Source organism: Petaurus breviceps, unplaced genomic scaffold, assembly GCF_028583685.1.
Source record: "Petaurus breviceps papuanus isolate PSGF00001 unplaced genomic scaffold, PetGlider_PUasm1.0 545, whole genome shotgun sequence".
Lineage (NCBI taxonomy): Eukaryota > Metazoa > Chordata > Mammalia > Diprotodontia > Petauridae > Petaurus > Petaurus breviceps.
Window position 1 is genome coordinate 400,852 of NW_027186366.1, and position 27,624 is coordinate 428,475.

General features: G+C 46.3%; 1 protein-coding gene across 1 annotated transcript in view; it reads right to left on the reverse strand.

Annotated features, from left to right (window-relative positions):
- SLC44A5 (solute carrier family 44 member 5) overlaps positions 1-27,624 on the reverse strand; it is a 183,622-nt gene that overhangs the window by 84,960 nt on the left and 71,038 nt on the right. Inside the window, exons 5-10 of the mRNA XM_069102247.1 lie at positions 23,087-23,171; positions 17,590-17,674; positions 6,725-6,853; positions 5,120-5,180; positions 3,651-3,774; positions 1,516-1,599 (exon numbers count right to left, since the gene is read on the reverse strand). Of these exons, the coding sequence (XP_068958348.1) occupies positions 1,516-1,599; positions 3,651-3,774; positions 5,120-5,180; positions 6,725-6,853; positions 17,590-17,674; positions 23,087-23,171 (568 nt within the window). The remainder of the gene's footprint in view (positions 1-1,515; positions 1,600-3,650; positions 3,775-5,119; positions 5,181-6,724; positions 6,854-17,589; positions 17,675-23,086; positions 23,172-27,624) is intronic.

Below are 27,624 nucleotides of genomic sequence, written 5' to 3' on the forward strand. Positions count from 1 at the left end.
TTTTTTTTTTTTTTTTTTTGTGGGTGTTAAGTGTCTGAGGCCGGAACCGAACTCAGGTCATCCTGACTTTGGGCCGGTGTTTTTACTCAATGCGCCACCTAGCCGCCCCTCCACATGTATCTCTTAACATGCTGGGGGAATTTTCTTGAACTATTCAAACAAGACTGCCTTCAACCTGATCCAGAGGCTGTGGTGAATGTGTCTAGTTTTGCCTTCTCTCCCCTATGGCATCTGGGCAATCTTCCTCCTACCACAGAGACTTGGGGTTCACAGGGGCATTCCTGACCTCTCCCTTTTGGAAATCTTATTGTCCATCATTTTCTGGGGCAGCTGGGCTGTCTTATTCCATATACCAGGGTTGCCTTTTAAAAAGAGCTCTGTTAGGGAGGAGATGAGGTCAAGGCAGTGATGGGTTCTTCTGCTGAAGGAGAAGAGCCCATCCTGAGGGAGCAAGACATTGTGTGGTCCCCAATACACAGCTAAGCCTGCTACTGAGGAAGGCAGGCTCTCTCAGTGAGTAAATCTCAGTGAACGACCATTAAGCAATACTAGTTGGCTATGATAATGTCTCCATTTCAATCATTCAAGTAACATTTGTTAAGAGCCTACTATGTGTCAAGTACTGAGCTAAGCTTTCATTGACTTTCCCCAACTTTAGTGTTAGATGAAGGACAAAAGGGTTCAGTAAGAAAACCTTGTTTCAGTGATATTACAGACAGTGTGCAGACCAATAGCCCAAGGCCCTGAGACTAGGTAAGGAAAACACGCCCACAAGGGGATGGTGGAGGGTGGAATAGCAAATAGCTGTGTGATTTCCATTGAACCTCCTGGAGAAAACCCTTCCTGACTTCTCTAGTGGGTAGTTCCCTCTTCTTTCTGTCCTTAGATTGTATCTGCATATCTGTATAGGTATTCTTAGGTCTAGAGTTAGAGAGCATGACCTCAGAGGCCACCTACAAGATCTTCATTTTATAGATGGGGAAACTGAGGCCCAAATAAGTTAAATATTTTGCCAAAGATAACAGAAGTCAATGTTAGCATCAATCTCTCTGTTATAGAATGGAAGGACTTTCAGGGCAGGCACTGTTTCCATTTTGTGTTTGTACCTCCACAGCCTAACACAATGCCTTGTGGAGAGCAGGTATCTAAATGAACGTTTATTTAATTAAATTTATTTGGCTACATTTTTTGACCAGAGCAATTCCTTAAGACTATTTAGTAAATCATAGAGGAATTGTGACTTAAATAAATCATCCCACTAACAAAACAGCAGAATCCTAAAATATTGGTATAAGAAATTCCTGTAACTATGTGCCAGGCTTGTCCACATTTCTATGTATTTTACCCATGTGTGCTTGGGTAACTTGGAGTCCTGTTCATGTAATTGGCAAAGTATCCACTGAAAATGAGAGCAGAGAGCCCAAGGAATTTTGGGAAGACAGACAGAAATTCTAAGCCACTGAATCACACAGAGAATGGAATAGGTGAGGAAGAAGCAGACATGGAATGACTTACGTGAGAATCCAATGCCAAGAACTTACAAAATCTTCAAAAACTTTCAAGCCAATTGTTCTTGTAGCAAGGACCAGATTGATACCACTGAATTAAAAGGAGAAGAGAGAAGATTTAAAAAATCCATCAGCTTTCTGGCTTGCCCTAAAAAGAAATGCCACTATTAGAATGAAAATATTTCACAAGCTGCTTTTTCAGAGCTTGTTTCAAAAGACTTCTCTTGGTGATGTTTGCTGCTAGCACAGAAATACATGTAGCTTTGCCTTCTTGGTAACCCTGTAGACTTGGATGCACCATGGTTTAAAGCATCTCTCCCAAGGATGTCAGACAAATGCAATTTTAAGAGTGCACACCACGCTCCGGGAGACAGAATCAGTACCAAGAAATTCAGGGGAGATCTGCTTGGAGCTCATTGAATCCACATAGGAAAAAGTCAGTGCTAGCCTAATTCATCCTTAGTCCCACCCATTTGGGGGCAACTCCTATGGTAATGCTTGGACACCAATACAACTGCAATGAGATGGTCAGCTGAATTCAGGCAAGGTTAGAAATGGCTTTTCTACGTGTAACCCCAGTCCTCAAGCCCATTGTGATAGAAAGCTTTACTTTGGGGTGGAGACCAATGCCCCACCCCTAAGGAGTATATCCTACACCAATGGACTTTGGGGCTAGGGTTACTTTTGGGCCCCTGATTTCCCCACTTAAACGAACCCTGAAGTCTACTCCTGATTTCCTTCTCTAATGGTATTTATTAACTTTCTAAGTACAAAGAACCAGGAAACTTTGATTCTATCTGTCTTATTAGAACTTCCATAAATCTATGAGTTTGTTATTTTTTTAACCTGTTTCTTTTTAACCTGTTTTAACTGTAATAGGCTTTTCTCTCTTCCCAAGATCAAGGTTTAGACCTAGGGTGGGGGATCAACCTTAGAGGCTCCTGAACAGAAACTCCTCATTTTACAGATCAGCAAAGTAAGGCATTAAAGAGCCTAAGGAAAGCATCCGGGGTCACTCAAACAGCAAATGGATAAGCTGACATTGGAAACCAGAGCCTTTGGCTCCAAATTCCAACTCTTCCCACTTTGCCAGGATGCCTCTCTTCTAAATGAATCCCTGCCAACTTTCAAGGAGACAAACAGAAAGGCCTCCAAATGTATTTGAAAAACCTTTCAATTCCACATTTGAATTCAGAAACCTTGGGCCATGAAACCAGACACCCTGGCCATGTGTATGTATGCAACATGGAACACTCAATACTAACAGGTGGCACCGAGCGCCCTGCACAGCCCAGGGCACTGGAGAAGAACAAGGCCATGTAGAGTTATCACTTTAATGGGCATCCCAGTTCTCACCTTCTTGCTGTCTGTCTCTCTCTGCCTTTGTCTCTGTCTCTGCCTCTGTCTCTGTGTCTCTCTTGCTTGCTCTGTCTCTCTCTCTCTCTCTCTCTCTCTCTGTGTCTCTCTCTCTCTTTCTGTCTCTCTTTCTCTAATAAAAAATATTTTTATTAATTGCTTTAGTCACTAAAAATTATCTGGGAATGAAGGCTGTAAGTCTACTCACGAGATTCTTTTTGGAGCGAGGTAGTGACTGGACTGGCTAGAAGACCAGCCTTGGAGTCAGGGTCATCCAGGTTAAAATCTCACCTCTGACACATACCCACTGTGTACCCAGAGAGATCAGCTTCTCGTTGCCCCCAGGCAAGCCTCTAAGACTAGAAAGCAAGGTGACTTGCCTGTCTGCACCAGTGGAAGATGCTTCCACATCAGCATTCTCAACAATGAGACCATAGGGTTTGACCATGAACCCTAAGAGGGTGAGTGATGACAGAAGTAATAGGAGGAAGCTTTCCACAGGTTCCACCATGTTATCTTGATACTTTTTCCATTTGAGTCATTTCCCAACTTCACAAACATTTGAGTAATTTTCATTACTCCTCGATCAACTTTCTTTCTTCGTCATTACACAGAGATTTGGTAAGCCTGTACCCATTACTTAATTGTGGTTGACACTGAAGTTATAGGGAAAGAATAACAAATTGCCTCCCCCCACCCTTATCTTCCAAGAAGCCCCAGTGGCAAGCTGGGGCTCTGATCTAAGGATCCCATCCGAACACAAACTGAGGAGATAAACAAACATACTTAACACTTTTCCGGAGATCAGTGATATTCCTGAAATTTGCAATTCCATCAAAGAATGTTGTCTTGTTTTGCAGGGCCAAAATGGCACTGATAGCACTTAAGTCAGGGAAACATCTCTTGAGAACTGTTTAAAAATAAACGAAAATCATGGTAGTCACTACTCTGCCCCCCCCCAACACACAAAGATCCCTTATTATGTACCCCCCCCCCATACTGAAGCTTTCAATTCTTGCTAGATGGTGTATAAATTACCCACTGCAAACAGTTAACTGCCCATTGCTGGATGATGGGAAGATGGCCTGATGGTCCTAAAGCTGAAAGAGAAAGTGGACCTGCAGCCTTCTGGGTATTTTGCAACCATACTGTTCAGTGGCTCACTTTGAACACAAGGCATGACACAGAAAGAAAACTGGCAATAATGTCTATTACCCATCAGAAAAATAATTTAATAACCACATCATGCTGGATTTTATGAAGGGGAAATATATTTTTCTCTTAGGGAAAAAATTAAATGCTCATTCAACTAACCCTTGAAAATGAAAGTTTCATAATGGAATTGGAGCCAAGTTCACATTTGGGCAACTAAAGCAATGGGGAGGCCTTTTGGATGTTCTCTTTCCTTTTTAAGGGTTTAGACTGGAAGTGCTGAAGCCACAAGAAGAGCTGTAAGTGGCACTGAGAAGACTCTTAGCAGAATCTGATCTTGTCAGTGCTAGTTCTACTTAAACTGTCCCCTTGGCCAGGCAGTGGAAGAAGGAGATGACCTCAGATGGAGCTTCCAACTCAGAGGCTGTGAATCTGTGGCCTTTGGATGCCCAACAAGTGGACCATAACCACTGCTTCCTCCTCCATTTCTATAAGAAGGTGAGAAAGATCAGATCCAAATGCACTGATCTTGATAGGTCCATGTTGAGAAGTGCCACAAAAGAATTCACCTTTACAAATCAGAAAGTGATCAAGCGGGGATCCAATTGGACTTTACCAAAATGAAATGACAGCAATAAAGAAAAATTCATTGTCTTTGTTATGTTCTTCCTGACCAATCCACCCCCAGAGGTGGTATTGCAATGGATCCTCTAGCTGACTCATAGAGGTACTCCTGCTGGAGGCTCAGATTTTAGCTCCCCCATGCATACCCAGCTCTCAGGACTCATCCGCAGGGCCCTCACTCAACACGAATGGCTTTGCCAATGATGGACTTGCTTTGGGTTTGGATTCCTATGCTGATACTGTGACCTGGGCAAGTGACTAAACCCCTCTGCCCCTAGTTACCTTATCTAGAAAGGGAATGCATTGAACTCAGGTTTTTGAGTGGATTTTGAAACAATCATTTGCTCAGATATGTATGTGCCAAGTGACACCAAATAACTGACATGATTTTTTTTTTCATTTTTAAACATGTTTTGATTGTGTAGAGACTGTGTCTAAATCACAAAGTCTGAATTTAAGAAAGAATACAAATCACTCACAAGACTTGCTGGGAAAAATCATCGATGGGCAATCTTCCTTCTGAAAAACTTCTGACGCCGGCTGAAAGCAGAAGGAGTGTGTGGTACTTAGTGGGCAGGGTGAGAGCTATGTTAGCCTTCAAGGAGTAGCCAACTGCTTTTCCAAATAAAATCTTAACACCTGTTGCTCTTTAAAAACAAGCATCCCAATGGACTCATTACCTAAGTTACTTCCTTTAATAATATGTGCAGGTTGTAGGGATGCCCCCAGATGAGGAGCGGCTGAACAGGTGGTGGCACATGATCGGGGGGCGGGGGGATATTACTGGGCTGTAAGAAATGATGAGCCCAATGATCAAAGAGAAACATAGACTTGCACAAATGACTGAAAAGCGAAGTGAGCAGAACCAAGAGAGCACTGTGCATGGTAACAGCAACGCTGGCTTAAGAACAATTTTGAGTGACGAAATCATTCTGACTGTTATGAATACCCCAGTGAATTACAATGGATCTATGAAAGACGCCATCTGCATCCATGGGAAAAAACTGATAAACAGAAGTATGGATAATATTGTTTTACATATATGTGTACATATGCATATGTGTATGCTTACACACATGTACATCTGTGTGTATACATATATATTCATATACACATACATGTATATACATACACACATATTTGTGTCTAACAGTAGCCATCAGAGGGCTGGAGAGGAGGGAGGGGAAAAAAAGAGAGTCACATGATAACTTTGTTATCTATTTAAAAGGAAAGTCAAGTTGTACATGATAGATTTGCAGTTTCATGTTCTGGAAATGCTTGTTTTATTTTTTATTCATCCATTTATTTACTTACTTTAAAATGTACCCCCTCGTCTCTCCAAAAGAAGGAGGACATTCATTTCCATGTGGCATTTCCAGGGACACGACCGATAAAGGTCCCTGGCTTCGTCTCCATGATTTTTTCCTCTAGGTTACTGTCATCAGTTTGTACACACTCCTCTTCCTCCTCCTTCACCCTCTATCAGTGTGTCTTTCCATGCTTCTCCCATGTAAGTCATCGTTTCTTGTAGCACACTAATATTCCATCACACGCATAAGCATAATTTGTTCAGTCATTCCCCAATCAATCAACACCCATTTTGTTCCCAGTTTTCGCTACCACAAAAGTGCTGTTAGCTAAGGCACATGTCAACATAGCCATTTACAGACCAGAAAAATCAAAAGTAGACACTGCTGCAGGAACGGCCCTCCACTGTACCCAGACCTGCTGTAACCACAGGGAGCTGGCCACCTTTGATCCAACTGCATTCTCAGGAATCTCTGCAATGGGCCTGGACTGGAGTCAGGAAGACTCATCTTCCCAAGTTCAAATCCAGCCTCAGACACACTTTGTAGCTGAGTGACCCTGGAAAATTCACTTGACCCGTTTGCCTCAGTTTCTTCATCTACAAAGTGAACTGGAAAAGGAAATGGCAAACCACTGCAATATCCTTGCCAAGAAGCCCACGGGGGGTCACAAGGCTCTGGACACGCCAAGCAGCATGAAGGCACCATGTTCGTGTTCCCAGAATGGCTCAGTCATGAGTTAAGCCCCTGCAGCCCTTGGGGCAGGCCCCCCCTTACCTTTAGAGGGTTGTTGAAGCCAGGCTTACAGTATTGCCGGTAGTATTCCCAGCTGCTCCTATCAATGTTGTGGTTCTTTTGCACGTCTATGAAGGTTAAAAACTTGTCTGGGCACTTGGAGACACAGAGCTACATAAAGGGAAGAAAAGCAGAGACACAAACTGAAGGGGCAGAAACAAGCTCTCTAATGCAAGTGCAAACCCCAGAGGGTCTCGAGGAAAAGAGTGGGCTGCCCCTCACAGCCACGTGGAGAAGCACATTTTCTACCAACATCCCTTGAACCCATCTTGCCAGGATCAAAAGCGGAAAGGAGCCTTGGAGAGCACAGGTCCAGGGCTAGGGCTGGCAGAATTCAATGCTTCCCTTGGTACAGATGAGGAAGCTGAGGTCCAGTCTTTGGTGCAAAGTCACACAACCAATGGATGACAAAGGGGCCTGGGACTTCAGCCCCCCTCCCCCCGGGGGCTGTGTGCTTCCTGCATGGGAGGGGAGGAGGGCTCTGGCATTGGCAGATCTGGACTCGTCCAGCCAAGATGTTACCCACGTGAACTTGGCCGAATGACTTCATGGCCTCAAGTTCCAGTTTCCTCATTTACAGAATGAGAAGGACAGATGAGAGCATCTCTGAGGCCTCTTACAGTGCGACATCTATAACCAAATGGGAAGCAATGGAAGGAAAAGGGTGGGATGTGGGCTTAGAGGGCCTGGGTGCAAATCCTGCCTCAGACACTTTCTACTTGGGCCAGTTGCTTCAGCTTCAGCTTCCTCATTGGTATTGGATTGGGGTTGAACTACAGGGGCTCTGAAGCCCCTTTAAACCCTAGACCTAAGAAACTAGGAAGACAAATGGAAAAAGCTGTAGCTTTGTAGGGAGGAGCTGGGGGTTCAAATCTCGACATTGACAAATCTCTTCATGTCTTTGGGTCCGTTTCCTCATCTGAAGAAATGATAGCAGCAACAACAAAAACAATTATTGCTGCACGTGTAGCGAGCACGGGACAATTGACTTCCTGGAACCTCAAACAGCCCCGTGAAGTAGATGCTGGAGTCATTACTATCCCCATTTTACAGAGGAGGAAATGAAGGCCCAGACACAGTGAGGAATTTGCCGAGGATGTCAGAAGCAAGGCTGGTTTGGCCGAGATGGCCTCTAGAGTACTCTCCAGTCCCATGCCTAAGATCTTAACCCCAGTCTCTCTTGCCAGCATTCTGGGGGATATGACACATCACTGGATGTGATGCCAAAATGAATTGGTGATCACAGTGGATGTTCTGAAGCTCAGAATCAGGACGGGGTAAGATGAAAGATTCATCTCTTGCCCATATAGCTTATGAGCATTCAGAGTTAAAAGCTTACATCATGTCTCTGAAAAGAATAAAATGGCAAATTTAAATATGCTTGGAACATTGATCATTCATGTTACCCATAATTATGAGACCAGCTCTTTCTCAACAATGTGCAGACCATAATTAAGTTTTTGTCACCCTAAGAAACTAACAAAATTAGGGCCATTTGCAGCCAGCAGTCTTTGTTAAGAATCCTTTCCCAATGTCAGTTGGATGGGAGTGGAGATCCCACTTGCTTGAAGGGACCATCATTGTCAAATCTGATTGCTGGGCTAATGCCCAGGTGAGGCAGGAGGCCAAGCTCCAGAATCACAAAGAGCCAATTCAGAACTCTGCAAAGATACCCAGGGCAAACAATGCTCAGGGAGTAGACATGTAATGAGGATCAGGGAACAGGAATGATCTTTTTTTTTTCTTTTTTAAAATTTTTATTACATCTTTCATTTTTATTATTTAAATTTTTGTGTCTGAGGTTTTAGTTTACATCATTCATTTCCACAAGATTTTGAGTTACAAATTTTCTCCCAAATTTTCCCTACCCACCACTACAAAACAGCGTTCCCACTAAATATTCCCTCCCCCAATCTTCTCTCTCCCATATCTTCTCCCACTCCCCCTTCAACTTTCCAGTAGGGCACAGTGGATCTCTATGCCCCAGTGCCTGTATATCTTATTTCCCAGTTACATGAAAAATAATAATAATAATAATAACATGTATATATATATTTTTTTTTAAACAATTGATTTAAAACTTTGGATTCCAGATTCTTTCCCTTCCTCCCTTGTCACCCACCCTCACTGGGAAGATAAGCAGTTCAGTATAGATTGTACATGTGTAGTTATGCAAAACATTTCCATATTGGATATATTGTGAAAGACTGACTATATTTCCCTCCCTCCTATCCCACCTCCCACTTGTTCTATTCTCTATTTTGATCCCGTCCTTTTTCAAAAGTGGGTTCTTACAACTTCCCACCCCCCCCAGCCTGCCCTTCCTTCCATCATCCCCCCTCTCATCCCCTTCCCTGCCACTCTCCTGTAGGGTGAGATACCCTATTTAGTGTGTACGTCATTGCCTCCCTAAGCCAAATTCAATGAGAATGAGGTTGACTCATTCCCTTTTGCCTTCCTGTTCTTTCCCCTCCATTGTAACAATTTTTCTTTGCCTCTTCTATAAGAGATAATTGAGCCCATTCTGTCTCTCCCCATCTCCTCTCATTATATTCCTCTCTCACCTCTTAATTTCACCCTGTAAGTATCATCCCTTCCTATTTAATTGGTCCTGTGCCCTCTGTCTATGTATACCTGTAGACACTCACATATGTATTCATATGCCCATATACCCTCCTAAACAAACATATGTATGAATGTATACATATACACACATATATATACATACACACAAATATATGTATATATTTCTATTCCTTTCAACTATTTCTCCTATATAAACATATGTATGAATGTATACATATACACACACACATATATATATATATTTCTATTCCTTTCAACTATTCTCATACTGAGAAAAGTTTCATCAGTTACAATTATTGTTTTTCCCATGTAAGAATGTAAATAGTTCAACTTTGATAAGTTCCTTATGATTTCTTTTCCCTGTTTACCTTCTCAAGCTTTTCTTGCTTCTTGTATCTGAATATGAAATTTTCTATTCAACTCTGGTTTTTTCATCAAGAATGCTTGAAAGTCCTCTATTCCACTGAATGACCATATTTTCCCCTGAAAAAATGATGCTCAATTTTGCTGGGTAGGTGAGTCTTGGTTTTAATTCCAGCTCCTTTGACCTCTGGAATATCATATTCCAAGCCCTTCGATCCCTCAGTGTAGAAGTGGCCAGATCCTGGGTTATCCTGATTGTGTTTCCACAATATTCAAATTGTTTCTTCCTGGCTGCTTATAATGTTTTCTCCTTGATCTGGGAATTCTGGAACCTGGCTATAATATTCTCAGAAGCTTTCTTTTTGGGATCTTTTTCAGGAGGTGATTAGTGGACTCTTTCAACCTCTATTTTGCCCTCTGGTTCTAAAACACCTGGGCAATTTTCCTTGAGAATTTCTTGAAGGATGATTTCTAGGTTCTTTTTTTGATCATGGTTTTCAGGTAGTCCAATAATTTTTAAATTATCTCTCCTGGATCTATTTTCCAGGTCAGTGCTTTTTCCAATGAGGTATTTCACATTGCCTTCTATTTTTTCATTTGTTTGCATCTGTTTGATAGTATCTTGATTTCTTATAAAGTCACTAGCTTCCATTTGCTTCAATCTAATTCTGAAGCAATGATTCTCCTCACTGAGCTTTTGAGATTCTTTTTCCATCTGGCAAATTCAACTTTTTAAGGCATTCTTCTCCTCATTGCCTTTCTGAGCCTCTTTTGCCATCTGTGTTAATCTATTTTTTAAGGTGCTATTTTCTTCAGTCAGGTTGTTGACTCTCATTTCATAATTTTCTTGCATCATTCCCATTTCTCTTCTCAATGTTTCCTCCACTTCTCTTATCTGGTTTTCAAAATCCTTCTTAGACTCCTCATTGGCCTGTGACCAGTTCATATTTTTCTTGGAAGCTTTTGGTGCAGGAGTTCTGACTTGCTGTCTTCCTCCTGTTTCCATGCTTTGATACTTTGTGTCCCCAAAATAGGATTGTAAAGTTGGATTGTTATCTTTGCTTTGCTTCCTTTGCTTACTCATATTTCCACTCAATTACTTGACTTTTGAGCCTTTTGCCACAGTAGGACTCTGCTACCAGAAACAGGAGCTTTATCCCAAATGCTGGGGTTTTGGCAGCTGCTGGAGGTATTAGTTGGGTGCCCTCTCTGAAGCTTCCACACACTCTGGCAGACTGCTCACAGATCCCACGACCTCCATCCTAGACAGCAATCCAGACCCAAGCAGGTTAAAGCCAGAGTGATTACCTCTCAGACTGGTCACTTGGTTCCCCTACAATCTGTAGACCAGAAGCTCTAAAGCAGCCACAAGGTGGCAGCTTCACAGCCGCGGCACCTCAGCCACTTCCCCCTCCAGGGGGCAAAGGCCAGATTGCACTCCAATTTCCCAAGTCCCAAAGTCCACACTGCACTGACCTCTCACTTTGTCCTTGGCATCTATGAGTTGATAATTCTGGAAACTTCCACAGCTGCTGGTGATCTGAAGTCCCTCCAGCTGGCAGCTGGTCAGGCCTCCCTGAGGGTAGAATCTTGGGCTCCTGAGGGGCTGGGCTTGGTTCTTAGAGTGCTGCGCTATCCACTTCCTGCTGGCCTGCCAGGCTGTCTTCAGCAGGAGGTTAGCTTCTCTCTGTCATTTTGTGGGTTCTGTAGCTCCAAAGTTTGTCTAGAGTCATTTTTTACATGAATTGGAGGAGGTGGGAGACACAGCCCCAAGGAAGTCCTGTTTATACTCTGCCATCTTGACTCCACCCCCGGGAATGATGTTCTTTGGATTTAATTTACCAGAAGAAGCAAAAATGGATTAACCTAAAACAGCATCTACCAAACTAATTTGTCCAGGAAATAATTTGGGGCTTGAAATATATAATGCGATCCTATAAGTGCTGGTCTCTAGAGGCCCCCGGGGCACAGAACACCCTTCAGATAAAGAAAAAGAGAAGGAAATTCTGGAACAAAGTAGAGGAAATCAAGACTATTCTTGCTCCTGAGATGGGGGAATCAACATACACGAGAAACATTGGTGATACATTAAAAGGTCAACATTTCATATTTTAGCTACAATTGCCACATCACCATTTCGTCCCAGAACCTTTTGTTGGCAGCATGGATGTTCACACCAGGACCCTCTGGGAAAACATCTGCCACCCCAAGGCCTTCAGATATTTGGCTAATGTGTGTAGTCTCATTTCCTGGCCAGCAAAGGGGGATGGATCTCTAAGGGCCCTTCCAGAGCTAACCAGGAACCTAGGAGAACATCATAACCCCAAGCTTTCCTCTCCATACTCCATGAGAAGACAGCATGATGCAGTGGCCACAACATTGGGATTGGAGCCACAAGCGCTTGTCTCTGAGGTTTACTCTCCATGTGACCATCCTTCTAGGACTGTATCCTCATCTATAAAAGGAAAGGATTGAATAAATGGCAGAGTGGTGGACTACTGGAGATGGGAGGTGAGAGTAAATCCACTGTGGAAGGCCTGGGACATCAGGCAAAGGACTCTGGAGCTCACTTGTGGGCCAAATGGAGACAGAGTAGCTCTTGTTGACACGACCAGATCTATCTCCCTCTGCTTAAGTTACTTAGCAACCTTTGCTCTCTGGAGGTCAACTCTCAGCATCCGTCACCCAGTCCAGAAGCTGTGGCTGCCATCAGCTGGTCCCAGGTCATCTTTCCCCTTCAAGAAGTCACTGCCTGACTCGGTGAAGACTTCATCTCCAGCCCAACCCCAGTCATCATTCTGGGGAGCTTCAGAATTCATGTTGGCCCTCCCCAACCTGGCACAACCTCCATGACCTCCACAGCCCTTCAGCTATGCAGAGTGGTGTCCCCATCATCCACACGTCCCACTTCCACAATCGAGACTCTGAAATTCCTTTGTCTGATCATAATCTATTGCTCCATCTCTCCCTAAGACTTGCTATGACTAATGCTGTTGTCACCATGGCTCCTCCCCCGCCTTTGGCTTTGTCCCAGTGCCAACTATTATTTCTGTGCCTAAAGTAGATGGTTCTAGTGGTTTGGGAGGCTGGAAGCAAGACTGGTTAGGAAGCTGCTGGTGCCACTTGTGTGGGTGGTGTGCATTGTGACACAAGGTAGTAGTGAGCCCAACAGTGAGGAGAGATATCTAGATAAGAAAATCCAAAGGATTTGGCAAGTGATTTGAATATGTCTCAGTTGTGCATGACACCTTGTAAAATTGTCTATGTTTGTGCAAGGGGACAATGCGCCCCAAGTTTGGGGGTTTGTTCTTGCTACACACACAGTAAGCACCCTTTCTAAAACCTAATTCAATTTGGCTGATAATCAACAGAGAACAGAGAGGTTGGGTTTATGAGGGACGGTACAATGGAGATTGTTTATCTTGGCTTTTTGCAAAGATTTTGATAAAATATCCCTAAAGGATCTCATGCTAAAAATTTTGTGGAAGAAATGTAGACAATAATACAATCAGAGTAATCACCACTGTGGTTGTTCATGATTTAATGTTAATATAGACAAAGGTCCACAGTGGAGTACCCTGGGGATCTGTGCTTGGCCCTGTGTTGTTACAATAGCATTTATTAAGCACTCACTGTATACCAGGCACCGTGAAAGGCACTAGAAATGCAAATCCAGGCATCTGTTGCTCCTTCTTCATTCTCAGAGGACCAATGATATTCCAAGGGTGACATCTTTTCTTGCACATGAGCGGCACCAGGCTGTGCGTAGCGCTCAGTGATGCTGGCTGCTCCAGAGTCCCACAGATCCTTGAAGACAGACAATCCCTGCCCTCAAGGCACTTACATTATACTGGAGCAAGACAAGGCATGAAAGAAAGCGAGAAAGCAGGAGGGGAGAATGGAGGTGCCCAGTCTAGGAGGGCACGAGAAAATCTGGGAGGAAAGATAGGAGCATGTCTGCAAAGGAGCCTTGAATGGCTGCTCTGGCAGGAAGCAGCAGATCACAGGGAGGGGCAGCCAAGCAGAGGCTGCTTCCACTGTGTGAGCCTGGGCTGGGGTTGTCTCTGGGCATTGGGCAGCAAGTCTGGAGTAGATGGGGGATGGTGATCCAGAGGGTGAGGACGTGGTTGATCTGGGAAGGGCACAGGTCAAGTCCACACCTGCCACAGTGGATTATGAGCCACGATCCACAGAATCTCAAGAAGCCAGAGTGCTGGGCTGAATCTAAGCTGAAAGTCAATAGCAAGGAATGCACACAACACCCCAAATCACAAGTCTGTGAGGGGAGGCATTCTTAGGATGAAAGCAGCTGTTCTGAAAGAGACCTGGGGGTTTCAGTGGGATTGACTGCTTAGCACAGAGCCTGATACGTAGCAGATGCTTGAGGTTCATCGTCTATGCATTTTGCTACTGCCCCCCAAGGACCAGAGGCCCGTTCCCTGTGACTGGCAGCTGAGACCCAGCCAGACCTGGAGCCCCTTAACAGGGACTGTCTGACTTTTCTGGGTGCATTGGTGTCCCTGGATCTTAGCACACAGCAAAAGTTGAATCCCTGCTTCATTCATCCATCCATTCACTTATCCATATCACAGTGGGTTTACCAGGATGACCACTTAGGCCCCTCTCCCAGGTCACCTACTGGATGGAGTCATTTGCACAGGCAATATGGCTGTCAGGTGTTAAGAGAGAGGCCTAGCCTTGCTGATTCTGAGTCTGGCACTGTCCACTACATCGTACCAGTACATGCTATATTCATATGATCATACAATTGTGTGTGCATATAAAATAATACAATATTTGCATAGCGCCTGGAACATAGGGATGCCCCATCAAAGCTTGCTGCCTCCCCCACCTCCTCCACACACACACACAGAGCGACAAATGATTATCATGCCAAGTGCCCTATGTTCAACACAAGAATTGTGTTGCAGCCGATGCCAGCTCTAATGAGCCACTCTCCACTCTGCCTCCCTCCTTCAGCCCAATTTGTTCGTTTCCAAGAGGATGTTGATTAGCCAGCAATCACTGCGCAATTAGCCAAAATGAAGGTCACTTGGAGGTTGGGTCTTGGAGCGGGTGGCTGCCTGTCCTCTGCGTGTCTGGACCATGTGAGCAGCGAAGGCATGAACAGTGTGAGCTCTGTGGAAATGGACCTGCTTTTCTAGGTGACTGCGGCTGTGCGTTAATGGCAGCAAAGAATGGGGAGGCCACTTGGAAAAGAATTCTGGCTAATTAGGGCCCTTCTCTCTGCAGGAAATGCAGCTCATTGAATCAGGTGCTCCCCCCCCCACCCGAATTCAAATGAGATAATGCATGTAAAGTGCGTGGAGAGCAGCCTTGAAGAGCCATCACTGTCCTCACCGTAATGGGCTCGGGGAGCAGAGGGGAAGACGGGCCTTCCCGGCTCTCCAGCCCAACCCATTCATCTGACAGATGAGGGAAGTGGGGCCGGAGAGGAAAAGTAAGCTACCAGACTGTTAACATTTATACATGAAAGCCTGCCACCTCCAGGGGGGAGCAGAGCCAGGATGCCTGCCTGCCTGCCTGCCTTAGGAAAGTCACTCAGAAAAGCAAACCTGTTATCTCCAAGAACGATGGTTTTGTTTTCCTGCGGCTAGTTCAAGGTCCCAGTCCTACCGTATCAGGACGGTGGGGCCTCATACCTGCCTCAGTCTTATTTCTTCATCTGTCCAATGGGTACAATGATACCTTTTTTAAATGTCTAATTCTCATCAATAACCATTCTTTTTACATCAACTTCATTTCCAAAAGTTCCTTCCCTCTCCCCCTGTTTCTTGCAGTGTAATGGACGGATCTAAGCAACCTCTCACCTCAGTCTGACTCACACTGGTATGGTTCAGATCAAACAGTCAGTATCAGAGCCAGAATGTGAATACAGGTCATGGATTTAGAACTGCAAAGGACCTCAGGGGCTAACAAGTCTAACCCCGTCATTTTACATGAGAGAACTGGGGCATAAAGAGGGAATGACTTTCCCAGGGTCACACAGCCAGGATGTGTATTTAAGGTGGCATCTGAATTCAGATCCTTTGACGGATTCTCTACACCAATGGTTCTCCAAGTATGGTGTCTGACCTCCTAACATCCTTGAGGTCAAATAAATTCTCATAATGATATTAAGTCTGTATTTGTAATTAAAAGACGACTCCTCTTTCCAAATGTACATTTGTGAGAGGCCAGATTTCCTTCAACCAAAACATATCCCAATAATTTGAATATAGAGGCAGATACAGGAATCCAGTTGTCTTCTAATAAGCCCAATATTAAAGAGATTTACCAAAATATGGAAAACAATGCCACTGTTCTCATTTTTGTTTTGTTTTGGAAAATATGATAAATTTTCATAAAATACATTACTTATGTCAACATATCATATGTTTATTATTGTTTTAAATACATAAATAGATTATTTATTAAAATAGTAATTATATCAATATTTTAAAATTTTATCCATTTAAATTTCTATTATGGCCAATATTGATAGCTACAATCCTCATAAACAAAAGCCTTTGTGGGGGGGGAGGAGGGAATCATCAATAATTTTTCAGAGTGAAAAGGAGTCCTGCCTGAAGCCAGAAAGCTTGAGAATGGCTGCTGTGCCCCGCAGTAGTTCCTGCAAGCCCTATTCAATGCCACGGGAGGCATCTTTGTAAATGTGAACAATGGTTAAGAAGTCTACTCCTTGATAGCTCACACACACATGCACACCAAACGGCCTTCAGTCTTCACACCTTATAAAACACTTTGTCATGTATGTCTTAGGTGATCTTTTGTCCCATGGCTTTCCCTACGGGTGACTTTCTACCCTTCGTCTTCTCTGGCCTTGGTCTCCCACACCCAAACACCACAGTCATCGCTGGCTGACTGATCAGCTAGCAGTGACCTCAGTCCCACCTGGAGCTCACTGCATTTCTTTAACCTCCATTTCCATATCCGTATAATAAATCTGCATCAGGGCTCCTTAGCCTGGACTCCACAAATCCCTGAGGGGTCAATGGACAGAGCTCAGTGAACTTTGATACAGAAAATAGGATGACTTTGTTTTCACTGACCTCCCACTGAAACTATTATTTCCTTCAATAATGATGTTTTTAAAAATCTAATTCTAAGGAGTCATCAGCCTGCTGATGGGCTCCATTATACAAGCAAAATCAAGAATCTGTTCATTTTCACGGACCCTTTACCTGAAAATTCTGTTGTTGCTGCTGCCGGGATATTTTTAGGAGGGAGTGGAAGGGAGGGTGCCAGATACCCTTAGGTTGGCTTGGGGGAACTCCCAGTGTGCAAATTGCTTTCACTGATCCAGGTGAACAAGCTGTCTGTGATTTTGAGTCTTAGAGAGTCACCCCTTTCCCTAGGAGAAGTTCAGTGCCTTGTGCATGGCCACACAGTCAGTGTGTGTCAGAAGCAGGATTTGAATCCCTCTACCAAAACCTGGCTCCTAGGCTAGTCCTCTATCCAAAAGGCTAATCCTATGACAACTGTTTCTTTTCACCCCTATGTTCTACAAGACCTCACAGAGACATGAACCTAACTCATGTCAGGGATGCACAGCAATCACCCAGAACTCCCCATGAATGTCCAAACTCCTCTCCCCACAAGAGGATGCAAGTCAATCCAATATATACCAACAAAAACAACACCTTCCTGCTCTCAAGCAGCTTATGTTCCCCTGGGAAGGAAGGAGAAAAACAACAGAGAAGAAGGATCTGATAGGTTCACAGGACAGTCTCGACAAGGTCGATGTGGAACAGGACCAAGGCATTTCCAGAGTGCCCACCCCAGGGGAGGTGGATTGGCTCACAAAGGGCTTGGCACTCCAGCTGGTCTTTGAAGGAAGCTGAGGCACAAGGGAGGCAGCTTTGCCCATGCCTTACCTGCATGGTTGGGCACTGTAGCCTTGTTAATACTATGGGGTTGGCACACTGCAGAGTGTTAAAATAAAACAAAAAATTCTTCTTCCTATAGAGAAAGACAACAAGAGAAAAAGAATTAAGGTTAGAGAGCATGGAAACACCCACCCTTTTGGTCCCAGGAATTCTTGCCCATAAGACCTCACTCGCTTCTATTCACCTTCAGGAAAACAAGCCTTTATCGAGGGTCTCTTCTGTGCTATAAAGTCACTGTCTCCATGAGCATACATCTTTATCCTCAGAGCCTAGCGAGAGTTGAAAGGAACCTTGAGCATCCAAACTCCTCATTTTACAAAGGAGGAAACTGAGGGGCAGAGAAGGTCTCATGGAGCTTTTACAATAATTCTTAGGCAACTGCCAACTCCAAGAGATACACCAGGGTGCAGTTACAGGGCCTTGGAGTTAACTTCAATGAAGAAGGAGGAGGGGAGGGGGAGGAGGAGGAGGAGGAGGAGGGGGGAGGGGGAGAAGAAGAGTTAATAATAATGAGTTTACTTTGGGGGCAGCCTATTCCAAAGTCTCTGAAATGGTCTTCCCCCAGCTTTCTAGGCTCTTGGCAGGAGACCAGAAGAGGTGATAGTGAATGACCCAGTTTTGTGGGTTCAGGCGCAAGGTTCCTTAAGGTCCCCAAGGTTTCTCCAGCCCTGGGGGGATGACAGCTCAGAGCTAGGCACTGGACTGGGGGGAGGAGGGGACTATCGCAAGAATAACTGACTTGTTTGGAGAATCAAGACCATGAGGAGGCGTGTGAACATGGTGGCTCGTTCTTTCAACCTAAAGATCTCGGGAAAACAAGGCTACGGAATCAAAATCAAACTGACGGCTGAGTTCCTGGGCTCGCTTGTGTACACTCAGCCAAAGTGATATGTGAGAATGACATCACCCTGTAAAGTCGGCTCCGGCACGCTGGAGATGGAAGAAACGGCTCCAATTATGGTAAAGATGGCAAGTGATATCCCTAATTGCATTCAATAAACAAATGAAAAAGTGTATTGTGTGTGTGCATGTGTGTGTCTGTGTGTGCATTAGCGTGTGTGTGCGTGTGTCTGTGTGTGTGAATATGTGTGTGTGTCTGAGCTTCCCCCTCTCCCTATGCCCAACACCTTGGACAGACAGGATATTTCCTCTGTGCCCACTTCTGCTAAGGATGCAGAACAAGGCACGATGCCCAAAGTTCTCTTAAGCAGCCTTTAGCAGCCGAAGTTCCTGTAGTGGCCAGAAGATGGCACTGACATCAATCGAGTGCTGGCTGGCCACCCACAGCTGATCATCCCGGGAGAGGGCTCTGCCAAGGGCAGCCCTGGTGGCCCAGGTGGCATCTGCTGCTGTGCCAAGCCAGACACTCAGGGAGCTCAGGGGGCCTTTCCCAGCTCCCCAGGGTGTCGAGACCCCCAGCCCCAGGCCTTGGGCCCTTCCTCTGTTTGTCCTTGGTGCCTCCATGGACCCTTCCCCATCACCTGGCACAGAACCTGGCATTTTCTTCTGGACCAGACCTGCAATTTCACTGATGCAGGAGCTCCCAGGTAGAAAGTGCCTTCCCGAGGCCCATCAAACCCTGCTCTGCAGCTTCACTTGAGAGATTGTTACGGCATCTCCTGGGAGCGTAGAGTGACTTGTCTTGGGTCACACCTCCAACACGGTCCAGAGGTGGAACACCCTGGCTCTGAGGCCAGCTCTCTCCCCCCCGCCCCCTCCAGACCGGGCTACTGCTCAGGAGCGGGGGATTCTGGCACGAAAGTGAGCCAGCCCCATCTCCAAATCACAAACTCATGGAGCCCATCTGGTCTAAGCTCCCTCTGAACAGGAGCCCCCCTGCCAGGTAGCAGCCAGCCCTTACCTGAAGCCCCCCAGGGAGGAGCTGCCAGTGCCTGGGCAGGAAGCTCTCCAAGTGCTAGGAGGTGCACTCCCTTGCATGGAGTCAAACTCAGACCTCCTGAAACCTCCAGTCACGTGCCTCATCTCACTCAATGGGGCCAAGCAGAAGAATCCTAAGCAGAACACCACTAGTCTCTTCAGCCAGCATCCACACGGCAGAGTTTCTGATTGCCTTCTTATGTGGTCCCTCCCCATGCACACTCTGGCTTGTTGACATCCTTCTAAATGTCCTTCCTGGGACCAAACACACTATTCCAAATGTTGTCTGGCTAGCACATAGCATACACCCAGGCTTCACTCACTAAGGCATAAAGACAGGATGGGGAGCCACGCTCATCCCGCCCCCCAGGGGGAACAGCTGAAGTGGAAGGCCTGGTCTCAAAGTGTGGGACTGGGGGACCACCCCAATACGTCCCCTCCCTCCTCCAGCCACCCCGGGAGGCTCCTTCCTCTCCCCTCTCCTCTCTCTAGCCTCATTACTATTTCTTGTCTCCCACACACTGGTCTTCTCTGTTTCTCACATCCTGTACTCTATGTCCCACATCCACACTCTTGCACTGGTGATCCCCCACACCACCTCTGTCTTCAGGACGCAGCTCCAGTGCCACACTCTACATGAGGTCTCTCCTGATCCCTCCCAGGCTGTGCATCATCCTCTGAATTCATCCTCCTAGAATCTCTCTAACCTGCATGGCTACACATGTACATGTGTGTAGTATGTATGTGCCTGTACAGTACACACGCATGTACAATACGCACGCACACACACAGTTGTTTCCCCCGTTACTGTCAACTCCATGCCAGCAGAGACTGTCCCAATGGCTGTACTTGCATTTCCAGGACCGAACCTGCAGCCCAGCACAGCGGGGACTCTCGGTAAATAATCCCCGATTGACTGAGTGGACACGATGGAACCCTGCACGCTCTCTTTTGGGGCACTGTCCCCTTTTAAATGAGGCCAAAGAGGGCAGTGTGGTTGATGAGCACCGGACTTGGAGTGAGGAGGGTCTGGGTTCAGATCCTGCCCCGACTCTGCCCCAGGCATGAATCCTGTCGTCTATCAGAGCACTCGCCATAAAGCTCCTCATGAGCAGGATTTATAGACCGTTCCGCACCTAGAGGAATGCCGGGTCTTATTTATTATCATTGGTCAGAGATTTCAGGGTGAGGAGACACACAACTCCAAAGCAGCTTTATTCCTAAGTCAGGGTGACTTTATGCATGCCACTTGCCTCACGCACGACACTGAGCTCTGAGCATCTCAGACCGTCCCAAGGGAGGCGAGGTCTGGGCGCGAGCCGAACGTGGGTCCCAGCAGAGCTTAGCAATGCAGAGCTGAATTCAGTTCCTACTGAATCTGCTGCCTTCATTGAACTGAATTCCAAGAGTTGTCGGTTCTGGGCACGCCAGATGCACCTGCCCTCCAGGCGTGGACTCCCCATTACACAAAGGTGTACACGTCACAATACTCCACTGATGCATCATGGACCTGCCCCAGTTCTTTGCTAGGTACAATTTGTTGTATCCAAGTCTGTTGGAAAGAAGTGGGTCAGTGGCTGGGTTTGGATCCCTTTGTATCATAGAGATTTTATTTTCAATGAAACCTTTAAAAACGATTTTAAAATAACTTTGAGGAACTAAGGACAGGAACAAAGAGATCTGGGGCTTTCTTTGTGCCACCAGCCAGCAAGGGCTGTCTTTTAGCCAGGACTATGCCTTCCCAAGTCACTGAGGTTAAGAGCTAAGGATTATTGTGCTGGGTCAAAACTCAGGCCACTGTTGAATTTCTGAAAGTCACTCCCAGGGGCTTGCTACAGTAGCATGACTGTTGTCCATGACCTCCAGCTCCAGCGGGTAGGAATGTGCCGCCCCTGTGATCTATTAAGAACCCAGTCCAGGAATGTATCTAAATCTTCCTTGAACCTATTTATATTTTCTACCAGGACCACCTCTGGAGGCAGAGAATTCTGTTAATAAAAGGAGTTCCTTTTTTTTTCCTTTAGAAGTTAGGGCTTTGAAGGTTCCTCACCATTCCATACTAATTTCCAGAGAAGGAGAATTGGTCCAAAGGGCTCCAGAGATGCATGTCCCAGCCACAGATATACACAGTCAGGAAGGGGTGCCCAATGGGGAGTGGGCAGGCACTTTCTAAAATGGGGTTTACTTCCCTTCCATTTTTAAGCTAAAGGAAAGGAAAAGTTAAATTTATTTTCGATAATTGAAATTGCAGTTATCCTTAAGCAGAGAGAAGGAATTGTTGGAGAATCATCGTAAAATTTGTTTTCATTTTTGACATTGTAGTTATTCAAGGCTTTGGCATAAATGGCAAAGTTGATTGGTGAGGAGGGGCGGCCAGGTAACACAGCAAGTAAGAGCACTGGCCCCAGTGACCTGGGGATCGAATCCCGGGCTCAGACACTTAGCACCCATCCAGAAACACCTGGCCGTGTAACCTTGAGCAAGTTACTCAACCCCAATTGCTTTTAAAAAAAAAGTTGATTGGTGAGCTCCAAGGCCACCACACATCGTGGTGTCTCCGGGTTTTTTCCTGTCCTATGAAAGGTATCCAGGAGGAGGGATTGTACTTGTGATTTTGCTGGTTAAGACAAGAAAGGAGATTTTTTTTCTTCCCAGGAAGGCCGACACCTTCCTTGTATCTTGGGGCCCTGAGAGATTAAGAATTTACCCAGGGGGCAGCAAGGTGGCATAGTGAGTAGAGCTCTGGCCCTGGAGTCAGGAGGGCCTGAGTTCAATTCTGACCTCAGACACTTAGAACACACACACAAAAACTAGCTGTGTGACCTTGGGCAAGTCACTTAACCCCAACTGCCCTCCAAAAAGCTAAAAAACTAAAACTAAAACAAACAAACAAACAAAATAATTTACCCAGGGTCATAGTCAGTCTGTTCACCAGATGGTGCTTGAACCCAGGTGATGGAGGCTGACTTACAGCTCTCCATCCCAAATGCTGCACTGAAATGGGGCCCTTTCATTTCTATCTTAAATTCGAATTCTGGTGAGATGGTTGGGACAGTCTAGCATTTATAATTTCATTTTTATAAAGCTTTGTCTTTATACCGCCCAAAAAAGGCTATGAGAAAATGATGTTGTGGAAAGTTGTGTGGAGAATGTTAAGGAATCAGAGGGACTGGGTTCAAATTCTACCTCTTACACTATCTGTATAACCTCTTAATCTCCACAAGTCCCAGTTTCCAGCTCTGTAGAATGGAGAGGGTGTTGGACCAGATGGCATCTGACATCCTTTCCCATTCTAGTCCATGTTCCTATCACCCTCTGTCCCTAATTCTTGCCACTCAAAACTTCATGACTGGTAAGTAGGTGGCCTAAGGAATGGGGACAGAAGAGAGAAAAGGAGGTGGACAGCGCTGGTGGGGTTCCCATCCCACCTGTGACCCATTGTTCTGGGGTGGCCTGTGGGTCTCCAGGCCTCTGTAATATGGAAGAGAAGGCCTGGGGCCTGAGTCCATGTCCAGCTTCAGATGTAGGATCTTGTGAGTGGGGGTGGGCTTGGCAGTGCCTGGGCATGCAGTCTCCCACACTGGGCAGACACAGGGACCATACTCACTCATTGGGTGTGTCCTTCTGGCCACAAAACTCCCCATTGCTGTCCGTAGCATAGGCCACTTTCTTGGCATCCCCGTGGGTCCAGGCTGCAGGAACAAAGAGAAGAATGACATCAGCGACGGCCACCCGAGGCAGTTAAAATGCTCCCCCTGGAAGGAACCCACTGCCCGATGAGCTAAGATTATTGATTTCCCTTACATGGTCATTTCTTAATGAAAAACGTGATGAGATGTGGCTGAATCCATCAGAGTAGCTGCTCCCCTCCATACCCCCCCACCTCACCCCGTGCAGCTGGGCTGTAGCCAAAGTGTGAGGCAATGCACTTAGAAGATGACATTTATGGAAATGAGAGGACAGCGGGACAAGAGCTTCCTTGCCTGAGAGCCCGGCCCCATGGCACGCGCCCAAGCGACTGCACAGCCCGGTAGACTAATGCCCAGGAAATACGATGATGTCACTGCTTGTGGTCCAGGGAAAGGGGGCTGCCTCGAGTCACTGCTGGGGATGGGGGTGCAGGGCCCCACGCGAAGCGGGGAAGGCAAGGTTCTAGAGCTAGGAGGGACTGCCCATCTCGGAGCGCCTCAAGACCAACTCCTGCCTTGACGAAGGGGGAGATGAAGCCGTGACTCGCCCAAGGTCACACAGGCTGTAAGGGACCGAGGCAGGAGCTAACCCACTTCAGAACCAACATTCCTTCTGCTGTTTTCACCGGCCTTTCACCAAGGTGGCTGCAGGTGGCGGTCACTCTCCCCTTGGATGGACACTCAGCCCCATCCCCCTCAGCCAGCCCGTGACATGCTGCTGCCATCATGACTATGGTCTCTGAAAGGAAGCTGCGGGGATAAGTGAGCTCTAAAAGGCGCCTTTCAGCATCATCTCCACGGGAGATCTTTCTTTTCCTAGAAAGGTAAAATAGTTCTTTTGGCGGAGGCATCATTATTCCCGTTTCAATATCAATGTCATTTCCTTGTGCATACTGAGAGCTTGGGTCCAGATACGCGCCAGAACCAGTAAGGCGGTCAGGCGTGGGGAGCGGCGCAGCAAGGGATAGGGTGAGAAGGCCTGAGCTCCCCTCCGCCTCTGACACTTACTAGGGGGCGGAAGGACCTTGCAACAGTCACTTCCACGCTTTGAGTCTCAGGTGCTTTTCTGGGAAATGAAGAGATTGCTCCGATGGCCTCTAATAATTTTAGAATCGATGACCCAGGAGTTGAGGTTCATTGCATCATGGGGTGATCTCAAAGCGTTCCACAAACATCGTTTTCCAGTCTGTCTCTCCACAAAGACTAAATGGCTGGTGACCTTGGAATCAGTCCACCAGGAGCCCAGGAAGCAGGGGCCAGTGCTCAGATGTGGTAGCATAGACAAGGAAATGGTCTGCTGGCCCTGGTGGCAGGACCTGACAGTGAGTGAAATATAAGTAAAATTCACATTCCACAACTGATCATTTCAACTTCCTCGGTTCTGATTTCTGGAAAGATATGCACTGAAAGTTTATGGGGGTGGAGGTGGGTGCAAGGTGAGGTGGTTTCATCAGTGTAGTGAACTCCCAGTATGAAAACTCATCCCCCCAGTGCAGGTCAGCATGTTCTCTGTGACACCAAAGAGGTAAGAGACTCAACCAGGGACAGGCGCTTCAGGGACAGGCTTGAGCCCAAGCTCTCATGCCTGCCATCTCACCACAGCACCGATGATTTCCCCAGCCTGACAGAGGCTCGGGATTTTTATTCTTTATAGGTGTAAGCTTCCTTCTCTCCAAGAGAGACTGAATTTGAGTTCACTGTATAATTCAATCATCTTTTTGGCCACTTTCTTACATCTGACTTTGATAGGAAAAAAAAAAAAAGAAAAATCAATTCTTCCCCCAATTTAGCTGAGAATCCTGACAGCAAAAAGCATTTTTCTCCCAGCTTCCATTCTAGTCCATTAGCCCCCAGGCTTTTCCTTTAAGGATGCCTTCTCCCGGAGCAGCTGAGGCCGGACCTGACTCCTCCCCTTTCTTGTCCCCTTTCATGACTCACTGGGTCACCCTGCACCCAAGACCTTTCCTGATGGGCACTCCCCACCGCCACAACATGAAGCCCCTGGCTCCTCTCCTGGCTCCTAGAGCTTGGCCACAACGTGGACTCAGTGAGCAAATGAAGAAAGCTCACACTTTAAAGAACATCAAGTCTGAGGACCAGAGGGACTTGAGAGTCAAAGGGGCAAATCTTACAGATGGGGAAACTGAGGCACAGAGGTGGTAGCAGCTTTCCCAAAGTCAAGATCCTCGAGCATTGTCCAATGTCATCAGAGCCCAGGATTCAGAGAGCACCCATGCATCTACACTAAGCACACTGAAGCCCAGAGCTAGTGAGCTGGCTGAGGTGACCTTGGGGCTGGGGCAAGGCCAGGATTTTAGCCTGGGTGCCCTGACCACAGATTCAGCCCTCCTCTGACCACACCTGGGGAACCCAGCCCTCTGGCTCTAACTGGCCAAGTCATCTCTGCATGGGGCGAACAAGGAATCCCCAAAGTCTTAGCTTAAAACTGAACTGAGACTTTTGGGACACCTCGAATGCTTAGGTCAAATGTCATCTCCTTCCTCTATGAGACTTTCCCTGAGCTTATGTGCCTTATGAACAAAAACATTAAGCTTTCCAAGAAAAATTCTGCTCCCATGGAGGCAGATCCAGCCATTTACCAAGAAGTCCCTGCCTCTCACTCAGGCAGGAAATGAAGCCTGTGGGGTCCAGAGCATCACAGCCCCCCCCCCACCCAAGCCCCCACTTTCAGGGTAGGAGAATGAGCTTAGGAGGATGTAAAGTGGGGCCATCAGACCATGGGGAGCAGGGCACACAGCTGGTGGGGATTTCTGTTGTGTTTGTTTGGAGATCAAAGGGAAGTCTTTCTAAGTGGCAGTCCCAGGACCGAGGCTGGCTCACCAAGTGTGTCTATGCCCCTGAAGCTGTCTTGTCAAGCACTGGGTTTGCTCTGTGCCAGGTGGAGGTCCTGGCAGACTACAGAGAAGGAGTCACTTGGTCAGCACTCAGCCTGATGGCCTCCCATCCAAGTCCAGGAAAGATGCCACGCTGGGCACCAGTCAGCAAACAAAGAAGGGGGTCTTCCGGTCATAGAATCCATACAGCAAAAAGCTCTAGGAAGTCAAGGGGCCAAATGACTCATGGGAACTCAAAAGAAATAAAAGCAGTCACCTTTTTGTGCCCTGCCATTTGCTGGCACAGTGCCCAGCTTTTTGCATTCAGAAGAATTCTTCAACCTATTTTGGATCACAGATAGAGAGACTAGATGCCGTCTACTCTAGGAAGCCCTCCACAAGGGGACCACCCAGAATATTGCAGACCATCCTCTAGAAGTGTGGTCAGATGATTAGAAGTCCTTGGTGATGCCTGAGAGGCAATCTAGCCCATTGTCTCCTTCCTGTCCAAGCCCAGTGCCCCCTTCTTACCCCAGATGCATCTACCCAAGGGTCAGAACTATAAGTCAGCCATCTAGCTGAGACATTTTAGTCCAGACAGTGCTGGAGTCACTTCTGTTCCCCCAAAATCACTTGGGGTAGAGACCTAGAGTAGTGAACAGTGCATTGCCCAGCATGGGAGGAGGCTGGGGTGCTTTGAGATGCAGACCCAAAGGATGAGCTCAGAAAGTGAGCAAATAAGGACAATAATGGGAAGAAAGAGGAACCAAAGACTTCCCAAAGAAGAAAACTCAAAGACCTTTCACATCAGCAGATAAATCAATGGAGAAAATATTAACAGCAGAAGGAAGTGCAGCCTCCTGATTGAGGTCGGGTATCTGGGAAGAAACATGTTAAAACAAAGGAAACAATCCAACCTCAATGAGACGGAGGACACTAAGGAATTTGATGAGAAGAACAATAGAATGGAAATGCAGATGCACAGAAGGGAAGGAAGAGTCAGAGAAAGAGAAGCAGAAATTAAGAACATGCAAAGAAACAGTGCCCACTGCACAGGCAAAATGACAGGACCAGGATGGGCAGAGACAAGCTCAGGACCACAGGTCTCCCAGGAGCACCTGAGGAGACAGACCAATGGAGAGATGGAGATATATATTGTGCTTTGTACTGACCATCACACACTCACACACATACACATACCACATGCACACACACCATCACACATTCACACACACATTCACACACATACACACACACCATCACACACTCACATACACCATACACATACACTCACACAATACACACACTCACACACAGACACACACTCACACACACATACACACACATACACACACCACATACACATATTCTATCACATACACACACTCACATACACCATATACATACACTCACACACACTCACAGACACTACCACACACTCATACACACTATCTCACACACACACACACACACACACGCCCCATCTAGCTCTTGTGATCTCTCTGTCTCTGCCTCTTCAAATCCTGGGGCACTTAGTTGGTACAGTGAATAGAATACAAGACCTGGAGTCAGGAAGACCTGAGTTCAAATCCAGCCTCAGACACTTACTGTGTGAACTTGGG